Source organism: Thermobia domestica, chromosome 3 (assembly GCF_964235325.1).
Source record: "Thermobia domestica chromosome 3, izTheDome1.hap1.1, whole genome shotgun sequence".
Classification (NCBI taxonomy): domain Eukaryota; kingdom Metazoa; phylum Arthropoda; class Insecta; order Zygentoma; family Lepismatidae; genus Thermobia; species Thermobia domestica.
In genome coordinates this window covers 150,053,585-150,081,528 of record NC_137456.1, presented here as the reverse complement: position 1 = coordinate 150,081,528, position 27,944 = coordinate 150,053,585, and the positions used below count along the sequence as shown (strand labels likewise).

The 27,944-nt window shown below is 34.1% G+C and overlaps 1 protein-coding gene across 1 annotated transcript in view; it reads right to left on the bottom strand.

The window, feature by feature from the left end:
- Positions 1-27,944, bottom strand: part of LOC145680807 (uncharacterized) — a 163,658-nt gene that overhangs the window by 15,670 nt on the left and 120,044 nt on the right. The window contains exons 5-6 of the mRNA XM_081751878.1: positions 18,829-18,951; positions 13,378-13,500 (exon numbers count right to left, since the gene is read on the bottom strand). Of these exons, the coding sequence (XP_081608004.1) occupies positions 13,378-13,500; positions 18,829-18,951 (246 nt within the window). The remainder of the gene's footprint in view (positions 1-13,377; positions 13,501-18,828; positions 18,952-27,944) is intronic.

The following is a 27,944-nucleotide window of genomic DNA, read 5'->3' as shown; positions in this document are numbered from 1 at the left end:
TCTAGCGCGTATTTCAAAATTTTTATATACATATCACCATAATAAGGATGAATAAAACCATCCCAAACATCAATATCAAACTTGTGTATAATTTTTCCAACTTTATCGTATGGTTGTATTCCAACACTTCTATTATCTCTAGTTGCATAATATCTTCAGGCAATCTTACGAATATGAGTAGTTGCTATAGTCTCTACTAATTTTACTTTATACTTAATTTGATTTTCCATGTGTTTCATTTCTTCTGTTACAGATATATCACTATTACGTATTGGACTTTCATATATAGGATGTCACTAATAAGCATCAATCTACTCTCGCACTTTTATGTGCCATTCGAGCAAAATCTTCACCTAGATTTTTATTTTCGTCTGCTACTTTTGATATATCTTGTCCTAAATCCTTAATTGCATCGATAACAGGCTGATCTTGTCTTTCTATTTCCCATATTTACTTCAATTAGCTTCTTAAATTTCATTAAATCTCTTAACAAGTTCTGCTCTTAACATATTTATTACATTTATTATCATCAATTTATTATATAAAATAAAAACACAACAACACACAACGTAACACAACACAACGTAACAGAACATTCATGTTCACTACGTTCATCTACGTTCACCAACGTATAAATCTGTACTTTTATTTCTATATAAAGGAAAATATAAAACATAACACAATGTAACACAGCATACACGTTCATCTGCATTCATTAACGTTCATCTACGATTAACTTACACTTTTAGAATTTTCTACATTTTATTTCTATATTTACCATTATTCGTTTTCCTAGTCATATCTATTGTTAAAAAACCATGCTCTTTTCCCTAACACTTATTGCATAAAGACGGTAATTTTTGAGACAAGATATCAGATCAAACAAATTTATCATATATGTGGTTTAGATTCACATTATCCCGTCAAGGATACAAAGAAAGTTTAAGTCTTCTCTAGTTAATTGTTTTGGTATTTTAGAATAGGTATGTAGGAGATAGAAACCGTTTAAACCTTTAAAATGTCCTAGAGTAAAGTATTATTTTGCATTGTTTTGTCTTTTAAAATGAAATCATCAAACACTCGCACATAATCATTCTCACAGCCATTTAGTGAAATGATTTCTTTATTGTTTCCTCCTACTATTGCTATTGTTTCTTTAATATCACGTTCTATATGTCGAAGAATTTTATTAGTTTTTGGTATTTAGGTTGTTTCAGATTTTTAGAATAGATATAAACATTTTCATCTTTTAATCAGTCAAGTGCTAAGAAGAAATCACTAATGTCGTTTTTTCGCACCCGCTAGGCTTCACTATTAAACATCTTAGATAATCAGGAAATGATACACAATTCCTCTTCCTCTTCGTTGTTTGCTCTGTTAACCTTACTTTAATATTCAAATTGTCCATTTTATTTTTATTTTGTAATAAATGAAAGTATTTAATTTAAATCGTTATTTCTCGGTACTAAGCTCGTCTCAGTAATATCCATTTGAAAACAATTTAGAAAAAGCTCTTGCAGAATTTTTTAAAACATACTTAACACCAAACATTACAGAAAAATTAATAAAATATCATTGGCTATAACGATTCATACGAGTTTCTAACATTAAAACACAAATGTGCTTATTGAGAGCAAATGACGTTTCCACCTGGTAAATATAGTTTAAAAGAATTAGAAGAACATATTAGATTCTTTAGTATGCGTGACAGCGGTATTTTAGGAGATAGAGTTAAATTTGCCAAAGGCAGAATGAAACGTAGACTTAAAATATTGAGCAGAACTCGTGACATACCCTTAGATACCATAAATATTGTTATAGGTTTCAGTGAGAAGAATTTGCCTCAGAAAACAGACCATGTTAGAGATAAGCCACCAAAGTTTCATCCATTTCATACTATAAATATTCCCTGTCATTTAGCAGAAGGTATGATTTTAAAAGACAATGACACAACACATAATAAAACAGATTTAGTCACAACATTTAGAACATGCAGAATTTAAGGAACAATCATATATGAGCCCAAGAAAAATATATTTTCCCCAATACACCACAATAAATTCAACAGCATCAAAGTTTTAATTCGAGATAACAATGGTGATTTAATTGATTTTGTTGGAGCTCGTATTTCTGTTCATCTTGCTGTTAAATAATTTGGAATTTTTATATATAACAAATATGGATATCTTTGGTAATGTTAAAAGTTTGGTTCCCATTAGCAAAGAGCAAATAGAACTATTGAAAACGCCTAGAAACCTTAATGATCTAGAAAAAGTTTTTACATCAAATAACACAACACTGATTGATTTTAAAACCTAAAGTCTTGGTAATGTAGCTAGTGAGGTTGATCAACAAGATGTAGTAAATTTGAATCACATTGAGCCAATAAATATTAATAAGTGGTAGAAAGAACTTTGAAGATGTATTAAAACATTACAAACACATACTTAAAGAAAGATGAATTATATATATATATAATCAAAATTATCAAATTAGTTTAGAATTTCGATAAGAGATAGATTCATAACCACCGGAAATGGACAACAAAGCTATTTGCGTGTTGCAATTGCAGACTTTGATGCTGTAACATTACGTCAACTTAAGTCAAATTTAGATACATTTGTTACAAAACAAGATTTTCAAACATTAACCACAAAAGCAAATATGTTAATTATGAAGAAGGAAACTATAAATCTATTACGCCGGTTGAGAAATAATAATGTTAAAGACCCAATCTTTATAATATTTAATCTATCCTTATCACAACACTAAACTAGGGAGTCTGCCATTCTTAAGTTAAAACAAATAAAATAAAATTCACAAGTAATAAATCGTCCTTTCGCTGTCGTCTAGGTAACAGGTACTAAACACGACTGAGTTAAAATTAGAAGTCAAGAAATTTATGGTGAATAACTAGATTTATTATAATTAAAGTTCCCCTAATTTAGGTAAGTTGAGTGACTAGTAATTTGTAGATTTATAGAAGGTTACATGTCCTTGAAAGACAACTTTAATACCTTCCTCGACTACTCAAAGGACCCATCGGGAAAGTAGAAGATGCTCAGTCTCTAATTTCAATATCTATAAAGTTAAAAGTAAAATTTACTCTAAATTTATGTGGGAATTGCGGAAATACGGAAACTAGTACTGTCTCTGGGTCCACATTCCTTGCTTTCAAACACTGTTAAACTTCATTACAATAACAGTGTAACGTACACCTGGTTTGGACTCTCAACACGCTGGGAATTTCAGATACGAAACTAACTAAAATCTGAAAGGATTTCTAACTTAAGGAATTAGGAGTAGCAGCCTCACTCATGGCCCAGCAATTATATTATGTTTTCATTTAAAACTCTAAGTTAGAAACGTCAACCTTACACTGTAATATGATCCCAAAACTGATAAGAAACTTATTGATTTTGTGATTTCTGAATATAATGAGTTGAAATTAATTAATCCATACCAACAGGAATCACGAATTACAGCAGTGATCCGGATATTATTACATTTTAGATTGCAGAAAATACTGATTTCTCACAATATATTATTTTCAATCATCTGATTGTGATAGTGCAAAAGTTTGAAAATCAATCCATGGTGCAAAGTAATACTAATCAAAACCAAACTAATAATAACCGAAGCCAAACCAATCATGTTACAGTCAGAAATATCAATGTGCAGGAAGAGTAATTCTAATATAAGAGGTAATTATAGATTTCATTATACCAGTAATAGAACCGAACACAATTTTAGAAGAAACAAAAAATAATAATCGCACAACATTTCCAAATCAGTCAAATAGTACATCTAAGTTTTCTCGAAATGGGTTTCGTAACAATTTCATAGCAGCCAGAAATTCTCAAAATAGAAACCAAAGGTTTGCAGGAATTCATAATTTACAGAACGGTACTCAAGATTGCGCCACTCAATGCAACCTAACCGAATCATTTGGTAATGACAATTTCAACCAGATGTGGCTGACGCGGGACGGGTTAGAGCCACGTCATCAACTTACTCGCAAGAGTTATTTTTTTCTGTAAATGAAACTAATAAGACTTTGGATCCTAGTAATAATTACCAATATACATTCCCATTAGTAATTGTCATTGGATGAGTTGAAATTATGGCGTTTGTCAAAATATACCAAAGGCAAATGGATACAGTTAATTAAAACGTTAGTTTGTTCAGAAGTTTTATTTAAGATTAACATAGGTAACGTTGAGTTTTCAGACTGATCTTCCATATAATAATTTCTTTATTTGTATTATTCCGTAAATAATATTATGTACTTATTTCGTCACTAACTTGGCGGTAAAACAACGACTGAGGTTAGACAGGGTGGTCCAGTGTACGTCCGGTGAGCTGTCATTGTTGCTAGGCGAGTGTGTGCTAAAAATAACCTATTATCACTCTACCCCTATCATTTTTTCTTATTGTATTTATTGATGTAATTATTTCGTCTATCTAGTGAGCGTTCACCTGCTGAATAGTGCGGATCGTGCGTATAAATAAGGCGTTAGTTAAGTGTTAAGTGTTTAAGCGTTTGTGCGGTTACTATTTGTTTACATATTCTAATAAAGAGCTTGAATTTACGTTTTAAAATTACGTACTATAATGGCTGAGTCAAGTAAGCGGAAACACAGTTCGTGTGTCATGGAACAAAAGTTAAAAGCCTGAAAACATTTAGACAACGGCAAAAGTTTGACCAAGTTAGCGGCGGAGTACGGAGTTGGAAAAGCAACAATAAGTGACAGGAAAAAAATCGCGCTAAAATCGAACAGTGTTCTGCAACCACAAGTGAAAAGGCATTAAAGAACGCCATCACGCTGCAGTGTCTGTCATTCAAAAAATCGATAAAGCAGTTTTTAAATGGTTTTTGCAAGAACGACAGAAAGGCGTGCCAATTAGTGGTCCATTGATTCAGGGAAAATCGTTGCATCTGAAAAAATTGATGAACGATGATTCATACATCTCAGCGAGCAACGGATGGTTGGATCAATGGAAAAAGCGGCATGGAATTAGACAAGTATCAATTTGTGGATCAAAGCTGTCAGCTGACACAGCTTCCGCTGAAAATTACATAACAGAATTTGCTGAAATAGTGTCATCGCAAAATTAATCGCCTCAGCAAATTTATAATGCAGACGAGACAGGCTTGAATTTTAAAGCTCTCTCTACGAAAAGCCTCGCTCCTTAAGAGGAATCCTCTGCACCAGGCTTCAAAATAAACAAACAGCGGCTTATAGTTTTAGCTTGCAGTAATGTCACAGGAACAAACAAGCTGCCGTTGATGGTGATAGGAAAATCTGCCAAACCTAGGGCTATGAAGAATTTAAATATGAATTCACTTCTAGTATTTTATAGAAATCACAGCAACTCATGGATGATAGGTACTCTTTTCAAGAAGTGGTTCGATAAGCAATTCGTTCCGTCAGTGAAAAAGTTCAATAAATAAAATGATCTGCCAAAACGAACTCTTCTTCTCATCGACAATGCTTCTTCCCATCCGTCCAACAAGCAGTTGGTGTGCGGGGACATAAAAGCGATTTTCCTGCCTTCGAATGTTACGTCACTTCTGCAGCCAATGGACCAAGGGATTCTCAACCACGTGAAACTAAACTAAGGGAAGAAGCTCCTTCGTTTTTTAATTGAAAATGACTCTTTCTATTTGCTGAATCATGGGAAAACACAAGCGAGAACTTTCTGCGTAGAAGTTGGAAGAAGCTTTGGCCTGATCTCCAGTTTGAAGACGCACCTGACCCTACCCCTGTCACACAACAAGTGCTTCTTATCTTGTGCAGCAAGTCCCAGGTTGTGAGAATGAAGGAGAAGGTTGCTTAGAAGAGTGCGCAACAGTTGATGTGAACGAAGAATAGAGTGACCAGGACTTAGTAAACATGGTACATGGACAGCGTAACGGCGATGTAGGTGGCAGTGACAGTGAGGGAGAGGAAGCTCCTACGGACGTCGTGACGTACACAGAGGCTGCTTCTTTTCTTGACATCGCACTACGTTTTGTGGAACAACACCCGTCAGCCACTACGAACTACGTGATGTTCATGCGACGCTGGCTTTGAATTGCCTCCGCTGGAAGATTTTCTAATCTTCGACAGTTAAAAATAACTGACTTCAAGTGAAAAATCAGTGTTTGTTTAATATTGTGTTGTAATTTTTCGTGTGAATCGTAATCCAGTTAACCTAAAATAATTTCATTGTTTTGAAGTTTTCGAAATACGTAAGTAGACGTAAACTATTTCCTATTTTATCTAAACTTAACTGTATTTTATAACGTTTTTAGTAAGCATTAAGTCTAAAAAAGATAAAACCTTAAAAAAACTAATTTTTTGTGATTAAATCTATTTTTTTAATTTTCCAGCTGTAGTTATTTTTTTCTAATGAGAACGTGTTCTGATTTGCCAGGTTCTCGGATTTCCGGGGTTCGGATTTGAGGGGTTGTACTGTATTGATAAAGTGTAGTTTTGTTTTGCTTTGAATGTTGTTATGATTTCTTTGCAATTCGTTTCAATTATCAATATTGTGCTTTCAACGTCTGTTATAATTATCTTAATTATGCCCAAATGGAAGAAATAAATTATATAGTATGTCAACGTACTTATATTTAATTTGTTCATGAGCTTCGATGATACTGAATTAAAGAATCTATATTATTACCTAAAAGTGATCAACAATCTTACCACATTTTGAATGTCCTGTTCGTCGATAATTTTATAGCATGAAAATGTAATTAAATATAAATAAACGTAAAATTATTGTTAAGGCAAAATGAAATTAAGATATATATATATATATATATATATATATATATATAATATGTGTGTGTGTGTGTGTGTGTGTTTGAGGGCTACTCGGAAAGTAAGCTAACCATGTATGTAAAATATGTAACGGTCCAGGATTCTTTATTCAGTTGTAAGCAATTTAAGAAGTCCTAGTCGGGAGTCATATATACAACGAGATTGTATAATTGATACCTATAAATTACTTCCGTTTCTAATTGTAGCTATTTTGACAATGGCGTTTTAAAGTGCACAATCTGTTGTGAAGAAGAAGAAGAAAAATGTAATATATGTGTTGAGATAGATTGATAATAATGTAATGCTAGTTGCTGTAACACAAGATAGTTATTTGTGTCGTGTTGCTATGACAACAGAAAAATATTCATGGAGTTTTGAGAATAAAAGTTGTTCTATGCATTTGATGTGCCTAATTTTCAAGGTATGCAATTATTAATATTTGCGCGGAATCCTGTTGACTTATCTTGTGATTCGAATTGTTGGCAATATATGTAACATAAAGATAAAAAGTATAAATAACGTTACAGATGAGTACCTTGTTGAAAAAGTATTGTGTAAGAATTTTAATAAAGTATATGTTAAATGGTTATGGTTTGAGGATTCCTATAATAGTTGGATAGATGGAGGCATTCTTGTAGTGAGGTTTAATATGTTTTATTTTTTATGATTATTACTCATAAAATGTTTCTAGAATTCTGTGGTAGCATATATTTCTAGAATTGCCCAAGATTGAGACCCATAAAAATGGAATAAACTATTTTCTTCATGAAGAATATGGAAATTATGGATAACTCTCACAATTTAAACGATATTTGCTAGGAACAGATTACAGATAACTATTGGTGTGATTTATTTTCGTAATTTCAAGTTCATTATCGATAAGCAGACAGAATACTTTAACGCTACTAAGTTTTGTCAAGATTGTGGTAAGAGATTGGAGCATTGGTTAGAAAATAGTCAAAAGAATTGTTAGAATATTACAATTAAATAATAGCTGACTCTAAAGAAAATACAATGTATTATATAGAACCAAAAGGTACAAGCGAGAAAGAATGATTAATTTCAGGGACATATGTATACAAGAAAATATTTCTCCCTATCACTTTATGGATATCTAAATATTTCTATGATAGGTGTTATGATATTACCAATTAATAACGAAAGCGAAAGAGGTTTCGCATCGTCAGTTGCAATCTGCTGAGAGCATGAAAATGAAATAATACTATTTTCTTCTTGAAAAGTACGAGTACTACAGACAACTATTATAGTTTAAACGATATTTGCTACGAACAGATTAAAAATAACTATTGGTAACGTTTTGTTTGGTGATTTCAAGTTGATAATCAATAAGAGAACAGGGCATTTTAACGCTACTAAGTTGTGTCAGAATGCAGATAGATGGTTTTATAATTGGTTAGAAAAAAAGCAATCTAATGAGTCAATTTACTATGTTTCTAGAACTGTTATCCCACGCGCAGAAATTCATGGAGTTACAAGAGACATATACAATAGGGTTGAGCGTTTTGCACTTTTGTAGGAAATTCGATGACGGCTAGTGCGAAAAAGGTGCCATTAGTGGCACCGACTTTACTGATTTTTATATTTTCTTGCATAACCCCTTGCAATGCAATGCAATGCAATTGCAATGAGTACACTTTATCTAAAATATAGTTTTAATTATTCAGTATTGTATATTTAATTGGTTGTGAATAGTTTTGCAGTAAAAATGTATTTTGTCAGGTATAAATTCGTTTGGCGGATAAAATTCAAATTAGATTCTGATTTGCAATTGCTTCAGTCCAATTTCATATCTACCCAATTATAGCTAATATTGGTAGAGATAAAATGTCTTATAAGTATTGGTTGGGAACAAAAAAGTTAAAAAAATGCAGTGAAAGCAGGCAATAAACACTAATTTTAAGACCAAAGCAGTCAGTCCTACATCTTTATGTGTATCCAATATTACACTTCTGTTTCCTTTTTCGCACCTTGCTGTTTGAAAGTAAATTCAAAGCGTCTCAAACCGTGTCTCGATACCTTGATCTTCAAGTTTCAGAAGTTCTTTACGAAGATTGAGTTACTCACCAAACTCACAACCGACGATACATGTTCTTCCTGCAGCTAGTGACTCGATAAAGAAAGAAGGGAAATATAATTCCCTCTGCATATATATAGTTTGGCAACAAATACGCTCTCAACATAATAATAGTTATGTGTTTCAATATAACATGATCCATGTAGAAACCTTTTTCCTACTACTATTGGCAGAACTTACTTTTCTACGTTCACCGAGTGGATACAAAATACTTAAGCCGAGAATTAAAACAAAAAAGTAAACGCTTAATGCGTCTTTCTTCTTGAGCAAAGTAACCGCCTAAGTTGGTGAAAATATTTTTTCTATTTTCTCGCTAATTATTAAGCAAAGTATGATCTAACCGACTACTGTTCAGTTAGTAGTGCCTGCAATATTTCTTCAAAAGGGTTGTCCTAAAAGATACTTCCCTACTTTAATCTTCATTCGGAAATTTGAAACGTGCCTGTGTCTTTTTGATACCGTTAGTTTGCATTCAAACATTTTTTCGTTCTTTCTCCGATTTTAATTTTATGAAAAAAACTTTCTCCTATCTTCATTGTATGAAAAAAAGCATCAAGTTAGTAGATTTCGCCGGTAGTGGAAGAATAGTGTAGGTGTTATATGAGCAGGTTTCATAATTCCAATGTCTTCAGTTCAAATCTACTCTACACAAACTTAGTATTCTCTTTGTTCGAAGTCCCTTATGTAAAGATAAGATGCAATAATCACTCACATATTAAATGAGAGAAAGAGAAATTAAAGATAGATATTAATGAAATATGATCAGGAACATCTATCCATATTCATATTTGTTCATAATTTAGTTCATTTTTTATTCTTTTTTTTTTTTTTTACAAAATTAGACTTCTGACGTACTTAGAGAATAGCAAGGAATTTAAAAGATTCACACTTTTTCAATTTCTCATATTCGAAAACTTAGGAACTAACAATGGTTTTACTAGAAATACATTAAACTAGCAGAGACGAGAAAATTGGCAAAATTACGTTGGCCATAAAAATCTGAGTCAAACATCTACAACATCAGGCAGGAAGCTTCAAAAGTTTTAGAACAAAGAAACGCGATATTTTGAAGCTAAAATTAAGGAAGTGGAGATAATAGTAAAATCTAAAATATTCGGGACATGTATAAGGAGATGAATAAACTTTAAAAGGACAGTAAAACTCACTCTTATATATTACAGAAAGACAAATATGGATGGCATCTTAAATAGATGGAAAGATTTCTTTCAGGATTTGCTTAACACGCAGGCAAAAACTAGTGTGCGTTAAGTAGGGAAAAATGCACACCGCAGAACCATATATTCAAGAACCTAATTGAATAGAAGTAGAAATCACTGTTCTTTAAGGAAGACACAAATTTCTGGGTTCAGACTAAATTTCGGATGCGACAATTTTATCTGGTTACGAAATATTGTAGATCAAGGTATATAAACTTATTCTCTTTATCTGGAACAAGGAGAAATTGCCACAAGAGTGAGAAGAGTCATTTATTGTTCTAGTTCACAAGAGGCGACAAAAGTGATTGTAATAATTATGCGAAATATTTCTCTTCGCCTTAGATATTAAATGGTGTCCCCTACCTGATTTTTTATTCGTTGTAGAGGCGTGGATACTTCTCTATCTTCTACGATTTGCTAAACTGTCATCTTTTGAACAAACTAGAGCACATCTAGATCGCCTGCCTTAGTTCTCGGGCAACCTTAACTGAATTGAATTTTGTCTAACGTTGCAGAATGTGAAACAATATCAGTGTGAATGCACTTTTACTCGTGGTAATATAAGCAACTCTCGATAATCTTATTACGTGGTGCAAGATATTGCATTTAATTGTCAACACACGACAAAACACAAACATTGATTTCGAACCACCTAACAGATGTCCAAGAATTTACGAAGACCCAACATTCTTACGAGTAAATGTTGATGGTTACCTTGTATGCATTGCCACCAATGCTACTTACTTGGACATCGTCTTCAATTTCAAACTGAGTTGGACCGATCTCTTGTAAAACTTAGAGCTAAGTTAACTATTATATTACATCTTTCACGTTGTCTCACAGGCACAGCGTAGAGTCTATAAAGACGATATCCTACTCCAAAGTTAAAAAAATCGTTTTTCCGCCCTATTCTTACTTTAGGAAATACTGTATCACACAATGCATCTACTCCTTTGTACGAAAAAAATGCAAATTGGAGAGCCATGCTATTCGGTTAGCCCTCCGACCTAAACTTGCTTATCTTACCTGGCTAAAATATAGATACATCATATTTCAAAGAACACTGGATATCTTGCAGAACTACGTATTCTGTACATTAAATCTCGCATTGAAACTAGATTTCCAGTTTTTTCACAGCTTCAGTCTGATTGCGTTACTGATGCCGCATATCGGTGCAACGTTTCCCTTGAAATGTAGTAATTTCTTTCCGCACCTGGCACACAAATCTTCCAGTTGAAAAGCATGAGACACGTTATGCTTCATTTATTTTATTTATGATCATGTTCCTCATATTTTACAATCTTAGCACATAGATCCTCTGACACATCTCGTGGTCTATTTTGTGCACGTAAACATTAATACATAATATAAATACATAATGATGAACTGATGATGATATAACTTCTTTATTACCTCATATATAAATACTTATGTCATTAACCAAACTTCCAATAGCCCATCTTATGTTTAAAATAGTATATTTTGTATACGTAATCACATGTGAAAGATAGGGCGTAAACATCTGAAAGAATGGAGGAATCACATTTTGAACTAAATTAGATTATCCATAGAACAACCACTCTATCTGTTCTGCTTTTCTTAAAAAAAGGAATTAATCTAATTTGTTTCAAGTTGGTGTTCTTTTAACATGTGCGAAGTTAATTTGGTATTGGTTTCAAGAAACTCTAACTAGCCAAGGAAAATGAGTTCAAGAAAAATAATATTGATTGTAAGTTTAGAGGCAGTGTGTCTTAAATGCACGCAGAGAAAGAAGTTTTATCTTCAAAGGTAAGTTCAAATACTTAAAGTGAAACTGTACTTTCTAGTGACGAAAAAACCTTACCTTTACTTTCGTTCAGTGCATTAGATATTTTAGCCGAAAGAGATGCTACACCGTGGTTTTCTACTCCCAAACCTACTACATAGACTCCTCAACATAACCTACTTCACAAGAATAATCATACCACCGAAGGAACACTAAAACAATTAATCTACAAAACGCATGTGAATATTTTATTGGACAAGTTTTGTTCATCAAATTTTATAAATGCACAGATCTTAAACGTGGATACAAAGGTTCAGGGAAAAAGTAAAGTGTGATATGATTTTCCTCCTACGGAGGCAAATATATACTGTTGCCTGCTGGTGTCGGCAAGAATTGCGACACACAATTAGAGAACTATTTCTTGACGAAAATGTAAATGCTTTTATAAGGCTAGCATCCCAGTAAATAGGTTCGAGGCTATAAGCACAATGATTTGTTCGTACGACAGAAGAACGAGAAATGCAGAACAAGAAAGGAACCTGTAATGCCTGAGTACATGTTAATAAAGTAGCCGCTTTTCGTCATGTGGGGACATGCTCAAATGAAATTACAGAAAAATGATCAATGCTTAGCACATTGAATTTAACATGAGTCATATGTAGCTTACACCAAACTGTTCCGTGAGTCATATTTGGCTCACATTAGAACTGATCGTGAGGCTTCGTGAGCCATAAATGCCTAGAGACTTGACATTGTTTGGCACGTTATATGAAGTCCTACGAAACGTATAATGTTTTTTTTTTTGTAATACGACGTTTTGGGTCATGTGCGTGACTGCATTCTATGCTGATGACCTTTCCCAATTATACATCCATATGCACCGAAAATATCTGAAAATGTTAACTTGCTAAAAATACAAAAATATCACTTGTTTGGTTTTTTATTCAGGTGTGTTAAATCGCACTTTAGAATATATTGTATAAAACTAATAGGTGCCTGGAGACCTCAATATTCAATATTTCAAGATATTTTAAACCAGATCTGGCTGCTGGCGGAGAAGAATGCATAAGACACATATGGCTCACAGATCTTCAGAGGAGCAAATCTACGTCTATGCCCTGTAACCTATATGTGACTCACATGAAAAGAAAAAAACAAAGAAATTGACACTAATTAATAATACATTGTTCGGTAACATTAAAATTTATAAAAATGCCTTTGTTTAGTATGTGACAGTGCATTGATTTACATGGAAATGGTATTTTTTTCCAGTTCAAATACATTTAGAAAATACTATACAGTGTTTGAGTTAAAAAGCAGCATTTCTTCACTTAGGTATCTGTACGGACTGTTCAAATTCTGTGGGACATTTCCAGTTTGGAAAAAATTTGTATATAATTTCCAGAGGAATAAATGCAAGATATTGTCGAGTTACACTTACGTAATTTTATACTCATAAACAACGAAGAAAACAATTGTTGGACTTACCGCATGCAGATTTAGTTTCATCACTCCCATCACCACAATCAGTTCTCGTATCACACACAAAAATGCTTGGTATGCAGTGCCCATTCTTGCACTGAAACTCATCTGCTTGACATGGTGCGATACCTATTAAAGAATAGAATGTTTTTCATGTTCAAAGGTCAAACGTTAATAATAGTTATATTACGCAACTATTTCAAAAATGTTTTAAAATAAGTTATGGAATAAAACCCTTTCTTCTAATTAACTTGAAAATATATTAACTTTAAGTAGTGTATTATTATCATCGATGTGTTAGAATATTGAATTAATTTCTTCAATAACACGATCCTCATAAACTGATCCTAAACCACGGAACACATCCTCACGACAAGGCATTAAATATATTGTCCAATGTGTGTATACGAATGCCTGATTTACGGGTAATGTCTTGCCGAAAACAATGCCAGCGAGGATAAAACAGAAGATCATAACTCGGTAATTAAATGTCTGATTCACGTCGATTAAAAGATAGTGACATGTTAAAATTAGATTTTTAATGAATCAGTTTATATGAAAATGTAGCGGAAACAGATTAAGCCTCTAATTTTAAAGGAGAAATATTCATGTATCAGATTTTCAAGAAAATAGTACTGATGAATCAGAAACATGAAGTTATCACGCATTCCATATCCACTGTATGCTATAAGTAATAAAAACTAGCCTCGTATGCTGTATAGTTCAAACCTCGGACAAACGCCGCTGCAGAGGGACGGAAGAAATGCCTGGCCCTTTGTGAAGGTGTCGTGATTACGCGGACAGAGGAGCGGTGCTTTAACAAGTTTAAGGACGGTGACGAAATACTGGAGGACGCACCACGTGCCGTAAGACCAACACACATATAACATGAAGATATAGAGGCAGCAATTTATGCGAGCTGTTGCCAGATATGTGAGTAACTTAACTCCAATTCAGTGTGAGTAGAAAATCATTCATCAGGAGAAATTGGTTTAACCAAGTACATCAGGTAACGAAGAGAGATTCTATATTTCAAGAATTGCTTAAATGTGGCATGTTCAGCTACGTACAGTGATTCAAGGTAGATTGCATAGCAGAAGCCTTGTTAGTGAAAAGGCAGAACCGTCACACTTCATTTCCAGAGAATGTGACTCAGATCATGTGCATTTGTATTGTTTTTTTCGGCCTCTTATAAACAATAGCCGGTCAAGGAATTGTTTGATATGTGGAATGGATATTTGAGAGAAGCGTATGTACCATCACAAAATATGACAGTACAAAAGCAGCTATTGACTGTCAGAGGCAAATGTTCTTTAAAAATGTAGATACCTTCAAAACCGGGAAAATATTATATTAAAATTTGGGCTCTTCATGACAGTACAAGAAACTATGTCCGGAAAATGGAAGTAAACACGAGGAAGAGATCAGAAGATTCCAGAGAAATTGATCAAGATAAAAGAGTGGTGATGGATCTAACGGAAGGGATCCAGAACAGTGCCACAATATTCCGTGTGTTATTTTTTGTCACAAGCCAAGAACTTGCACAGGATTTACTTTCAAAGCACCTGACGTTAGTTGGTACAATACGACGGAAAAATCGAGAGTTGCCATCAGATATCACGGTTCCTAAGGAGAAAAAGAAATTCACAACCATGTTTGGATTTTAAGATAATGTAATGATAGTATCTTATTGTCCTAAGCCATCTAAAGTTGTAACTCTCCTTAGTACAATGCATTCTCACCCTGTCATAGATGAGAAATCAGTGAAACACTAACGTTAAATCATATAACAATATAATGAAAACGAAGAACTAGGGGATACCATCGATCAAATGGTTCGACATTTTAGCATCAAAAGATACTGACAAGAAGATGACCCATGTCCATATTCTCTAACATCGTAAATGTAAGTGCATTGAATGGGTATATATTATGGACTTTTCGTTACTCCATGTCTTCAAAGAATAACTCAAGAAACAAAGTTTTAACAGTGTTTGGGAAAGAGGAGGCGTTCAGTACCAAGACATTTGTGACGTTCAAACTACTCCCAGAATACAGCCAAGGATGAACATGAACTAGCTCGAAAGAAAATTCCTTGTTCCATATGTAACCGTGGAAAGGACAGAGGAAATAAGTCAGCATGCACCAGGTTCAAAATAGGGATAGGCAAAACCTTTTTTTATATAAAAACCGGGAACCGGCTTCTAGAAAAACCGAAACAAAAACCGAGGTTTTGGTTTTCTTTAAAACCGGTTCGGTTTTAACCGAAACTAGTTTCGGTGAAAATTTTTGGAAACACAAAACTATTTCTGTGGAAACGCAATCGGTTTCCGGAGAACAACGAAACACTATTCTGGCCAGAAATAAAACACACTTGAAAAAAAACATAACTGGTATTGAAGAAAACCGAAATCGCATCCGGTGAAAAACCGATAACCGGTTTTGAAGAAAACTGATAACCAGTTTTGAAGAAAACCGAAAAGACTGTTTTTGCCCACCACTATTTCCAAACAATTTTTGCAAAGAAACACAGTGTTTGTCATGAAAAATTCCGTGTATCATGTGCTTAAGCTCTTTGTAACAAACGTTACATTATTGGCTAAATATATTGCATCAACATGTTTAACAATTTATCTATTCTGAGTTATAAAAGAGTTAAAATGTTGTGTTTATGCAAACTAATATAGTAGGTATTACAACGGCATTTGTTATTACGTTTCCAAAAATATATGGATTTGTTAACAGAAACTTAGAAACAATATTAAGAAAGAATTGGAAAGTGGTTAAATGAAAACAAAAATGTTAAATATCATATTTCAAATATTATATTATAAGTACGCGAAATAACAAAAATAGTTGTAAAAGCACTTTTGCAAATAATAAAAGAATATTTTATCCAGCATTTATAATTGTGAATTTGAAATATATGAACATTACAAGAACAGATAACTAAATCACTGTTATACTGTGATGACAATAAAACCTAAAGATTGTTGTTAACTATTTCATTTATAATTAACAAAGAAGTAAATTGCACTTAATAATGAAATTTTAGTCCTGGGCTCAAATGGACGCCAGCGGTATTTAACGTCAGTATTATTTTCCGGGATTCTAAGGGTTAATTAGGATTTCCTCCTCCAAACATTAGTATTATATCAACCTGAGACTTAAGATTTAATCTTGCGTGTGTACGACTAATTTCTATATCATCTTGGCCTGGTGGTGCTTCATCGCATATTGTATTTACGTTATACTATGTTTTCACCAGCAGAAGTTCCACTCCACAGTACATATTTTTGTCTCCTTGCAGATTAGCACCTATTTAATCTTCACTTCGTATTTCACTATTCAAATGATAAAGCACTATATAGATTTCCCAATTTCTCACAATAATTAAGTTACTTATACTTTACGCTATACAGTCAATTTCGACGCATCTGGCGGTCTAGTTTGTATACTTAAACATGAATACATAATAAAAATACATAAAGATAAACTGAGATGGTATAACTCGTTTATAACCTGATATATAAATACTGCTGTTAATAAACAAATTTATATTAGCCCATCATATGTTTAAAAAAATATAGTTTTAATAGTAATCACATGTCAAAGATAGGGGGTAACCATCTGAGAGGATCGAGGAATCATACTTTGAACTAAAAATACATTATCCATACAACAAGCCATCTATCTGCTCTCCATTTTCTTAAAAAAATGAGTTAATCTAATTTGTTTCAAGTTGGTGTTCTGTTACTACGTGGGAGTGTTATTTGGTGTTGGTTTCAAGAATCTCTAACTCGCCAGTGAAAATGAGTTCAAGAAAAATAACACTCAAGGTTCAAACAACCCAGAAGATTGTAACGTTAGAGACGGTGTGTGTCTCAATAGCTCGCAGTGGAAGAAGTTTTATCTTCAAAAGTAAGTTATGAAGATGGTTATTGGAGAGTGATACAAATGATGCTTCGGAAACACACTGAGTACGTGCTCCAATCCAAATACTTAAAGTGAAACTGTATTTTCCAGTGTCGAAGCAACCCTATCTTTAGTTTTGTTCGCTGCAATAAATATTTTAAGCAGAAGATGTGCTGCACCGTGGTTTTTTACTCCCAAATCTACTACATAGACTCCTCAACATAACCTACTTCACACGAATAATCGTACCAGCAAGGAGCAGCATAATAATTAATCTACAGAACGCATGTAAATATTTTATTGAACAAGTTATGTTCATCAAATTTTATACTGCACAGATAATAAACAAAAGTTACAAAGCTTTATGGAAAAGCGAAAGTGTGATAAGATGTTACTCTTACGGAGATAAATATATTTTTCGGTATTTTGTAACCTGTAGATGCTGCGAAGAATTGATACAAGAAGATAAAAGAACTATTTGTTGACGAAAAATTAAATGCTTATTATAAAGCCAATATCCCTGTAAATAGGTTCGAGGATATAAGTACAACGATTCGTTTGTAGAACAGAAGAACTAAAAATGCAGAGCAACAAAGAAACCTGAACACATGTTAAGAGAGCAGCGTCGTGTTTCGTCATTTGTAGGACATGTTCATTTGAAATTACAAAAAAAAAAAAAAAAAAAAAAGGTCAATGCCTAGCACATTGAATTTAATGGAGTCATAGGTAGCTTATACTAAACTGGATTGTGAGACATATATCCTACGAAACGTATTGTTTTCTTTAATACGACTTTTTGGGTGAAGTATGTGACTATACTGTATGCCCTTTAGCTTCTCGAATTATAATCCATATCCACCGAAAATATGTCAAAGTGTTAACTTGCTGAAAATGCAAAAATATCACTTGTTGGGTTTTTATTCAGATGTGGTATATCGCTTTTACAATTTAGCATATACAGCCTATACGTACGTAGAGACCTCAATATTCAATATTCCAAGATATTTTTAACCAGATCTGGCTCCTGGCCGGGATGAATGCATGACACACATATGGCTCACGGATCTTCAGAGCAACAATTCTACGTCTAAGCTCTGTAACCCATATGTGACTCACATGAAAAACAAGGAAATTGACACTATTTAAATAATGATACATTGTTGGGTATCATTAAAATTGTATAAGATATACATTTTTAGTTTGTGACATTGCATTGATTGGTAATTTTTGGCATGGAAGGACATATAATGATTTTCATGCAATTGGTAATTTTTTCCCAGTTCAATAAACACTTAGAAAGTACTACAAACCATTACACTCGTCCAGAGATTTCAATTAAACAAGCGTATTTGCTTTACAGTGTTTGAGTTAAAAAGCAGCATTTCTTCACTTAGGTATCTGTACGGACTGTTCAAATCCTGTGAGAGATTTCTAGGTTGGAAAAATTTTGTATATAATTTCCAGTGGAATAAATGCAAGATCCAGTTACACTTAGGTAATTTCAAACTCATGAATAATGAAGAAAACAATAGTTGAACTTACCGCATGCAGAATTAGTTTCATCACTCCCATCACCACAGTCATTTTTATTATTACACACAAATTCGCTTGGTATGCAGTTTCCATTATAGCATTGATACCCATCTGCGTGACATGGTGGGATACCTATTAAAGAATAGAATGTGTTTCATGTTCAAAGTTAAAACGTTAATAATAGTTATATTACGAAACTATTTCGAAAATGTTTTAAAATAAGTTATGGAATAAAACCCTTTCTTCTAATTAACTTGAAAATATATTATTTTCAGTAGTGTGTTATTATCATCTATCATCTCTAAAGAGAACAAGCCTCTAATTTAATATATATATATATATATATATATATATATATATATATATATATATATATATATATATATATATATATATATATATATATATATATATATATATATATATATATATATGGTCTAGGAATTAATTCGTGCGGTTGGTACGCACACATTGAAGCTGTAGTACAAACACAAAATACATAAATACCTTAAGAAAAATATTATCCATCGCTAGCCACCACTTTCGCCCATCTGTCAGGCAATGTACGGATTCCGTTTCGAAAGAAGTCCTCATCCTTGGAAGCGATCCAGTCAGAGACCCATGTTTCGATATCTTGTGAAGAAGTAAACCGCTGTCCAATCAAATCGTTGTTCATGCAATCGAACAAGTAGTAGTTCGAAGGAGTAACGTCTGGTGAATACGGCGGGTGGGGTAAAACTTCCCATCCGACATTTTCTAAATAGGTTTTGACCGGTTTTGCGACATGTGGGCGAGCGTTATCATGTTGAACAATAAGTTTATCATGTCTGTTCTCCCATTCTGGTCGTGTTCTGGCTAGAGCTTGCTTCAAACGCATTAATTGTCGTCGATAACGTTCTCCATTCATAGTTTCACCCGGTTGCATCAGCTCATAGTACACCACACCTTTCTTATCCCACCATATGCACAGCATAACCTTTGCACAGTGAATATCTCGTTTTGGTTGTGATGGACCTGGTTCACCTGGTTTCACCCAGGCCTTTTTTCGTTTAGGGTTCTCGTAATGGATCCACTTCTCATCACCCGTAATAATTCGATGCAGAAACCCCTTTCTGCTCTGTCGTTGAAGCAGCAATTCGGAAATGGTTTTTCGTCTTTCAACGTCTCTGTCTTTCAATTCATGTGGAACCCAATGTGACATCTTTTGAATCATTCCCATGGCTTTCAAGCGTTTGGAGACTGTTGTTTGATCAATGCCTAATGCTGCTGCAAGCTGTTCCTGCGTTTGACACGAATCCTGCTCGAGCAATGCTGTCAATTCTTCGTCTTCAATTTTTTTTGGCTGTCCAGCTCGCTCTTGGTCTGCCAAGCCGAAATCACCACATCTAAACCGTGCAAACCACTTCTGACACGTTCGCTCAGCTAGAGCATGGTCACCATACACTTCCACCAAAATACGATGACTTTCAGTCGCACTTTTCTGCATGTTAAAGTAATGCAGCAGGACACCCCGCAAAAACACTTTATCAGGCACAAATTGCGCCATGTTCACTTAACTACAAACTGGTGTTGTTGACGCTTTAATCCACTGCCCTATACTACGAACGATACGTGATGACAGGGGTTTGCAACACATGTCTGGATACACGGAACTGTGGGACGCTACGTTCGTTGCGCCATCTCTTGTCCACCCGCACGAATTAATTCCTAGACCAAATATATATATGAGATTTTCAAGAAAATAAAACTGATGAATCAGGAACACGAAGTTATCACGCATTCCATGTCCATAGTTTACTTTAAGTCCAAAAAATTAGCCTCGTATGCTGTAGAAGTTGAAACCTTGGACAAACGCCGCTGCAACGGGACGGAAGATATGCCAGGCGCGTGTTGAGAATGTCGCGACTACTCGGATAGTACAGAGATTGTTTAAGAAGTTTCAGGACTGTGACAAACACTCGAAGTCGCACCACATGCGGGAAGACCAAAGCATATACAAAATGAAGATCTTCAGGCTGGAATTGAAGCGAACAGTGACCAGACATGTGAGGGACTATAACTCCCTTTTAGTGTGAGTGGAAAAAAAATTGGACAGCACCTCCATCAACTTGGGAACCATTATATTTGTTCCGATGGGTATTATATGATTTGACTTCGGGACAGAAGGCAACGCGAGCAAACGTGTTTTACTTTGATGTATCGTCTGATGAAGGATCAATTTCTGAACAGGGTGTTGGCATATTATGAGTAATAGGACCTGCTTAGAGCTCCACGGCGCCGTCATCATTCCTTAGCATCCCATGAACCTGTTCCAAAAGAGCCGAAACCAGGACTTCACCAGAAGAAGGTCCTCCTGTGTGTTTGGTGCACTACTCGTTTCGTCGTGCGTCGGGAACTACTACCATCTGTTCAGAGCATCAATACGTACAGTTGTGTACCGCCAGCAATTGAACCATGTTCAAGAAAAACTCATAACTCTGGATTGAGTCTTATACGGGTCATCCTTTTACAGGACAACGCTAAACCCCACGTTTCTAAGACGACCCAGTACATCATTACATCCGTTGGATGGGAAACACTATTGCATACGCCATGCTCCCCTGACATTGCCCCGTCCGATTATCACTTGTTCCATTCCTTGCATAATCACCTTAGAGGACGCCAGTTCAAATATCTAGAAGATGTGAAAAATGCGCTTAATATTTCTTCGCTTCGGGGCCCACTAATTTCTACCGCGATGGAATCCATGGCCTTCCAGAACGTTGGCAGAAGTTCGTCAATGCTAATGGGGACCGTTTGTGATCTCCCAGGAGCGTCTTAGGAGACATATCGATTTTCGAATGGGATTGGTGAAAAATCGACCCAAGGTTCTTGGTTACATTTGCATCTTAAACTCTGTACATACATTTACTTACTGAAATACCATGTGAAATTTATAACTGAAAAAGATGGAAAAGAATACCTTGATGAGCTGGCACACTCGTGTCACTAAGTTTTAATTGGGCAACTACAAATAATACTAGTTTCGCACAAGGAGAACAGGCTTATGGAAGGTGTTTGATCTCTTCCACCATAGGATACTCATTTCAATGAAAGTGAAATCATAAAAACATGTAAGATATTCTATTTTCGCCATATGTTTTCAAACACTTCCATCTTAGAACTAATTTTAGTGAATGTAAAATTATAAAAAAAAAACATGTAAGGTGTTCTATTTTTGCCATATATTTTGAAGTCACATCTTAAAATGCTCATTTCAATGAAAGTGTAGTTATAAAAACATTTAAATTATTCTATTTTTGCCATATGTCTTTAACTCCTGTACCAAATTGGGAAATTCCCCTTTATCAATGTGACATGATAGAAACCTTGACGCGCCAGTTGTTTCAAGAAAATTTCAAACGGGTAAACTGTTTCCTGTGCCGATTACATGCAATAAATAACCTCTCTTTGAATATTACTAAATATAAAAACTGCAATATTCAGTCCTAAAAAAGGATTTAGAACATAAATGTCTACATATTTGTAATGATGAATTTAACTACAAATTTTCGTTTTCATATTTACACGACTCACCAAAAAATCTATTTACACTATTAATTTTGCACTCCATATTCCTTACGCATTTAATCAAGGTAGTGAATGAAATCTAAGTTGAAATATATGTTTGTACGTTTCAAAATTAATTAAAATTTTTCAGCCATAATTGTGTAATACGATCACAACCAACAGACAACTTCGCTTTTAATGCTAAGGGAAATACATCAGCAAATGCCTTTTCCCTCTGAAGATGGATATATTCTAATTGTCGTGAGTTATTTAAGTGGTACTGCGTTCTGGAAAAGCATTTTAATTTTTTATTAATCTTTACCTTAGCATATCTACTTAAAAATCTGTTTTTTCATTGATCTCGTACTAAAATTTGATTTATTTGCAAGTTTTACATTTACATACGCGTATAAATTAACATGGACTTATTTTTCAATGAATCGCTCTCCCTATTCCGCATAATCGTAGCTGTTGGCCCTTTTCGAAACCATGATTTTCAGAAAAGCTGAAATTTGTTTTTAGTTAATAGATTATTTAAAGAATTGTATACGTCCATTTTATGATAATTGTTACATGGAGCACTTTGTTTATAAATAGTATTATATATCAGTACATGGTATTATTACTTCCTTATCGGCTTCAAAATCAGACTTTTCGCAGTCTCCATCTTATACATATCTCCAAATTTGATGCTTTGTGAATGCAAAAGAGAAATTTTACTTCTACTTTCTCCCTTAGGAGGGGGATAATCAAAAATGCTGAATCACGTATTCTTGTAATATTAATTAAGAAGTTAAAAACTGAGTTTCACGCAAGGGTTATTACCCTTATAATAGATATTATCTCAATAAAGAATAGGAAATTTAATTTTAATAAAAACCCCAAGATTTTCCTTCCTAAGAGCGAGATTTAAAAGGATTGAAACCATGTTTTTCCCTAATTTTTATATGATATTTATATCGAATTTCATATCTTAAACTTAGGGAAAGCGTACATTGATTCTTTCTTAACAAAGAAACAGAATCTTAATGTTATGAAACCTATCCAATATTTCCTGTTATGGATGCAATAGGAGGAGCATTTTTGCAAAGGCTGATATATGTGTTCATTAGTTTTTATATATAAAGTTTATAAACCGAGTTTCTCATAAACAACTCAAGCGAAATCTCTCATTCGGCACTTTGTAAATAAATATGCTAAGTCTCAATATTACAGAAATTGTCTCTTCTCCCTCCTTGCAATCAGAATTTTCGATCAATTGAGATGTCTTCTTCTTCTTTTCTTCAAGGGTTTATAAGCGGGATATCGCATCTCCAGCTTATCGAAATTTCTACGTTTGACACCTTGTTAGCATACGAACAAAATTTTCAATCCACATTTCTCCCTTTAGCAAAATTTTCGGAAGCACTGAAACAAGTTTTCTCTTATTTTGACTTAAAAGTTTAGTATATACGATGTTTAATAAGAACTTTATTTATTTATTTTTATTACAACAAAACAGGTATGCACGTAATAATAATGTTTAGTTATGTCCTACTAGTCAACTGGATTTAGTTTCTACTTTTTTATTCTTATTTCTGGAAGATCCATCTTAATATTGTCCTTACATCTGCTGCTAGGTGTTCCTAATGGTCATTTTCCGATTCATCTTCCAGATAAGACTTTGAAAGCGTGCCTACGTTCCGCTACATGAGCATTTTTTGATTTGAAAACACTAACAATATATGGTAAACCGTATAAATTATGTAGTTCCTCGTTATAAAGTATCCGTCATTCACCATTCTTGTTCCTGTTGGGTCCGAACATCCGTCTCACAATCTTGTTCTCAAATACTTTCAGTCTATGTTCTTCTCTCAAAGTAAACAACTATGTTCCGCAACCATACAGAACAACAGGCATGATTATTATTTTATATATTTTAAGCTACAAATTCCTCGACAGAATTCACGACGACAAGAGATTTTCAACTGACTGTATTTGAATTTATTTAAATGGTAATTTACATTCTTTACACCTCGCCTTCATTTTGCAGTGTGATATTGTTTACTTTTTTACTAATTTAATTATACGAGGTGTGAAGAAATTAGAAAATTTCTGTTTTTCTGTACGTGGTATACGTTTGAGAAAAAAATAGTATACATTATTTTACATAAAAAAAAACATATTCGAAGTAAGTACAATGCTTGAATTATTAACTAAAATTGACCATCGGCTGGCAGGGTTTTTGATATGTATGATTGTACATATTGCTATTTAAAAAATCATAATTACATTATAATGTGTTTGATCATCATCTCTTGCCGTGGGTTCTTATTTTTGGATTTTGCATTCTCACTTTTGATCTAAAGCACAAGTCAATTAAAGGAGCAAAACTATAATCATCTTCAGGTGCTATTGGTTGAGATACATGCATCAATGCAATTCTGGTAATATTTGTAAGGGCTAGGTCTAAGATTATGGCACTTTTGTTTCTTTTCTTTGAATACGATTCAATTCTAGAAACTTGTAAAGTTATGTAATTCACAACATACGCTTGGAAAACGTTGAAAAGTTATAAGCATACGAACCTCGAGAATGGTTCCAATTACCCATTAGAACAATGCTAGGTTTTGGCTACACAAAGCTGTTCAGATAGCTAAAGAACCTTGTAACAACAGGTTACAAATGCCTGGTGGAAAATACAAAATTTATACAAAAATAAATGTCAATTTCCCAACAGTATTTTCTGCGAGAACGGAATAATAAAGCGGTATCTTGTAGGTTGAAATGCTTGTATCCTCATCACTAAAAGTGACTTTACATCGCCATGATGTGTATGTGACCTCACAGAACTCCAAGGAAGGGATAGTTGCATAAGAATTGGTTATTTATTTTGAAGAGTTTTTATTTTGACTAGGGAATCTCCAGACGTGATTTAGAGAGAAGAGAAAGAAATACGACATTTGTAATATATGTGTATATGATTCACGAAGTAACTGTATAAATTAGTTAAAGGACACGTAAGAGAGCAAAAACAGATCTAGATGTCTGAACTTTTAGAAACGTCCTAGATAGGTGAAAATATAATTAAAAATTGCAAAAGGTATCATGTAATTTTTCTTTATTTCTTATCTTCTAGCCTACTTTTCTTCACATCCAAACATATCTATCCAGAATTACGAGATAAAGGTGAAGAGAGAAACATTTCCATTTCAAGGATTAAATCAGAAAAATATCTTTTGACTTGGACTAGATTCGAACTCGCAACCCTCGAATCCATGAGTCAGCGCTTTACCGACTTTTTATTATTATTTTTAATACTTTATTTTACTCTTGTTAGCTAATTACATCAGGAAGGATTAACAAACAAAATTGTGCTGTGAGCAGCCAATTACATAAAAATACAATAGAAACATCAATAAATTGCTGCTAGAAAATTAGGAAACTTTTGGTTACAAAGCGGAAATGCTATAGTTTGCATGCGTAACAAGCCTCACATTCAGTTGATTCCCTCACACACACCCTGAGCCATCCTCACCCTCAGTCGACTCCCTCACCGTCAAACAACCTTATCATCATCTACCGAAATGAAGGTGAGAGAGGTGAGGACGAGGGTGACCCTCTTGAAGTCAAAAATGAATGAGTGTGCCCGTTTCTGTTAGGCACGTAGACGTACCAGTAAACAAACAGGCGCGTCAACTGCAATTCGTAATAAATAGAGTTCCAGTTTATATTACGTAGTATCTCAAGTTTAGACACATTGGAAAGTATTTTCTAACGGCGTAGTATTTCTGCACAGTATACAAAAGCTGCATTTTATGTTCAGAATTATAGCGTTGCTAGTAAAAAGAACGTAACATGTGCTGTAGGAATTCACATGACTGCGAAATAACACGTGTTTTCACTACCATTGCTTAAGCAAATACTAAGCATCACTTACGCGTTTGCTCCTTAGAGACACCCTCGAGCAAGCTCTTTGGTTCGATTCGGATCTGACTAAGATAGATATTATGCCTTTCACTACGCGCCTGTTTTTTTTCTTGTATTATCCTGACTTACATGTTAAACACCATAGATGATACACCTGCTTTCTAGGCCCACCTTTCGCACTGCCGCATTGCGCAATATCTTCGCCCTACCCTGAGTCGGTTACTTCCTTGTTTTTTCGTTGTAGCCTAGCATGTGTTAGCTTTTGCTTTTTTGCATTGCAATTAATATGGAATATTTTTGGGCGCTATATTTATATGCAAATCGTAAAAGAGTTGCAATACATGTGTGCTAAGTGGGTTATTTTCATAGAATGCAGTGCCAATATTTTGAAAAGAATTAACAAAGAAATCAGTGAAAGATTTACAATTTTTAAGAGTTATTTTAAGTGGTGTGCTTAAACTTAGCTTGCAATATATGGTGCTCACATTGTTGGTATTGACATCACATATGTGAGGGGCTCGGGGAAGACTGCTAAGCACTATTACCGGCGAAATTCATTTATTGCACCGAATGATTTAGGATTCAACTACAGCACAGTATTAAGTTCTTATATATTTGGAAATGTACCTAGAGATGACAGGGAATGCTTATTTCTTATGTACCATTGCATGTCAATACCGAACTTCGTTTTACTCGAAGTTAGATAATATCACTTACCATTTTTCTACCAAGGACTCATATGCTTTTCTGGCAGTTGTATTCAAATCACTATGATAGTGAATATTTTACATATGGGAAAATATGACTATTTATGCCTTAAGAAGTAAAGCAAAATAATAATAATAATAATAATAATAATAATAATAATAATAATAATAATAATAATAATAATAATAATAAAAAACCATGCTATCCTATTTTAGGTACGCATACTTACACTTATAACATATTACTTCTCTCAGAAAAGTCAATCTTTATATCTTACCTCAAGAAGTAATATTTCTTCAGAGAGGAGGTGCATCTGTGGGTGGATATTTATCGTAGGACATTTCAACAAACAGGATGTGAACATATTCCATTAGAATGACAGTGTGAAAAATAGGAACCAACCAGTGCTTGTAGCCAGTGAGAAGCACGAATATTATTGATGGGGTAAGCACGAGGGCGTAGCAGGATGAGTCTGACATGCTACCCTATTGAGCAGGCGCGTCAGCGATGGTGGATATGCACATAACCCAGGGGAGTGCCCAAAATTTTATATACTATGGGCTACATCAATTCCTTACATCTGACATAGCTTTATTTCACTCCTGTGGTTATGCATATTACTTTATATCGGGTGTTGCAAAATAGGTGTTACAACTCTTGGAAGGTGACTCCTGCAACTGAGACAAGAAAAAAGTTTTCTTGAACTTTCGGCTATCGGACATAGTTTCGGATCTACAAGGTGCCGAAAGCGTGGGAAAATGACTTTCAGACGCCAATAGTTCGAAAACTATCCAACGTAAAGAGAGCGTGTAAAAATTCACTGAAGAAGTAATACCTGCTGTATTGAATTTTGCATGTTTCACAATCCTAACATTCACGTGCAAGAGATTCCTCAAAGGAACTTAGGGAGTCCCGGATTATTTGTGAAATTAAAATTGGTCTAAAAGATAAGAATTGAT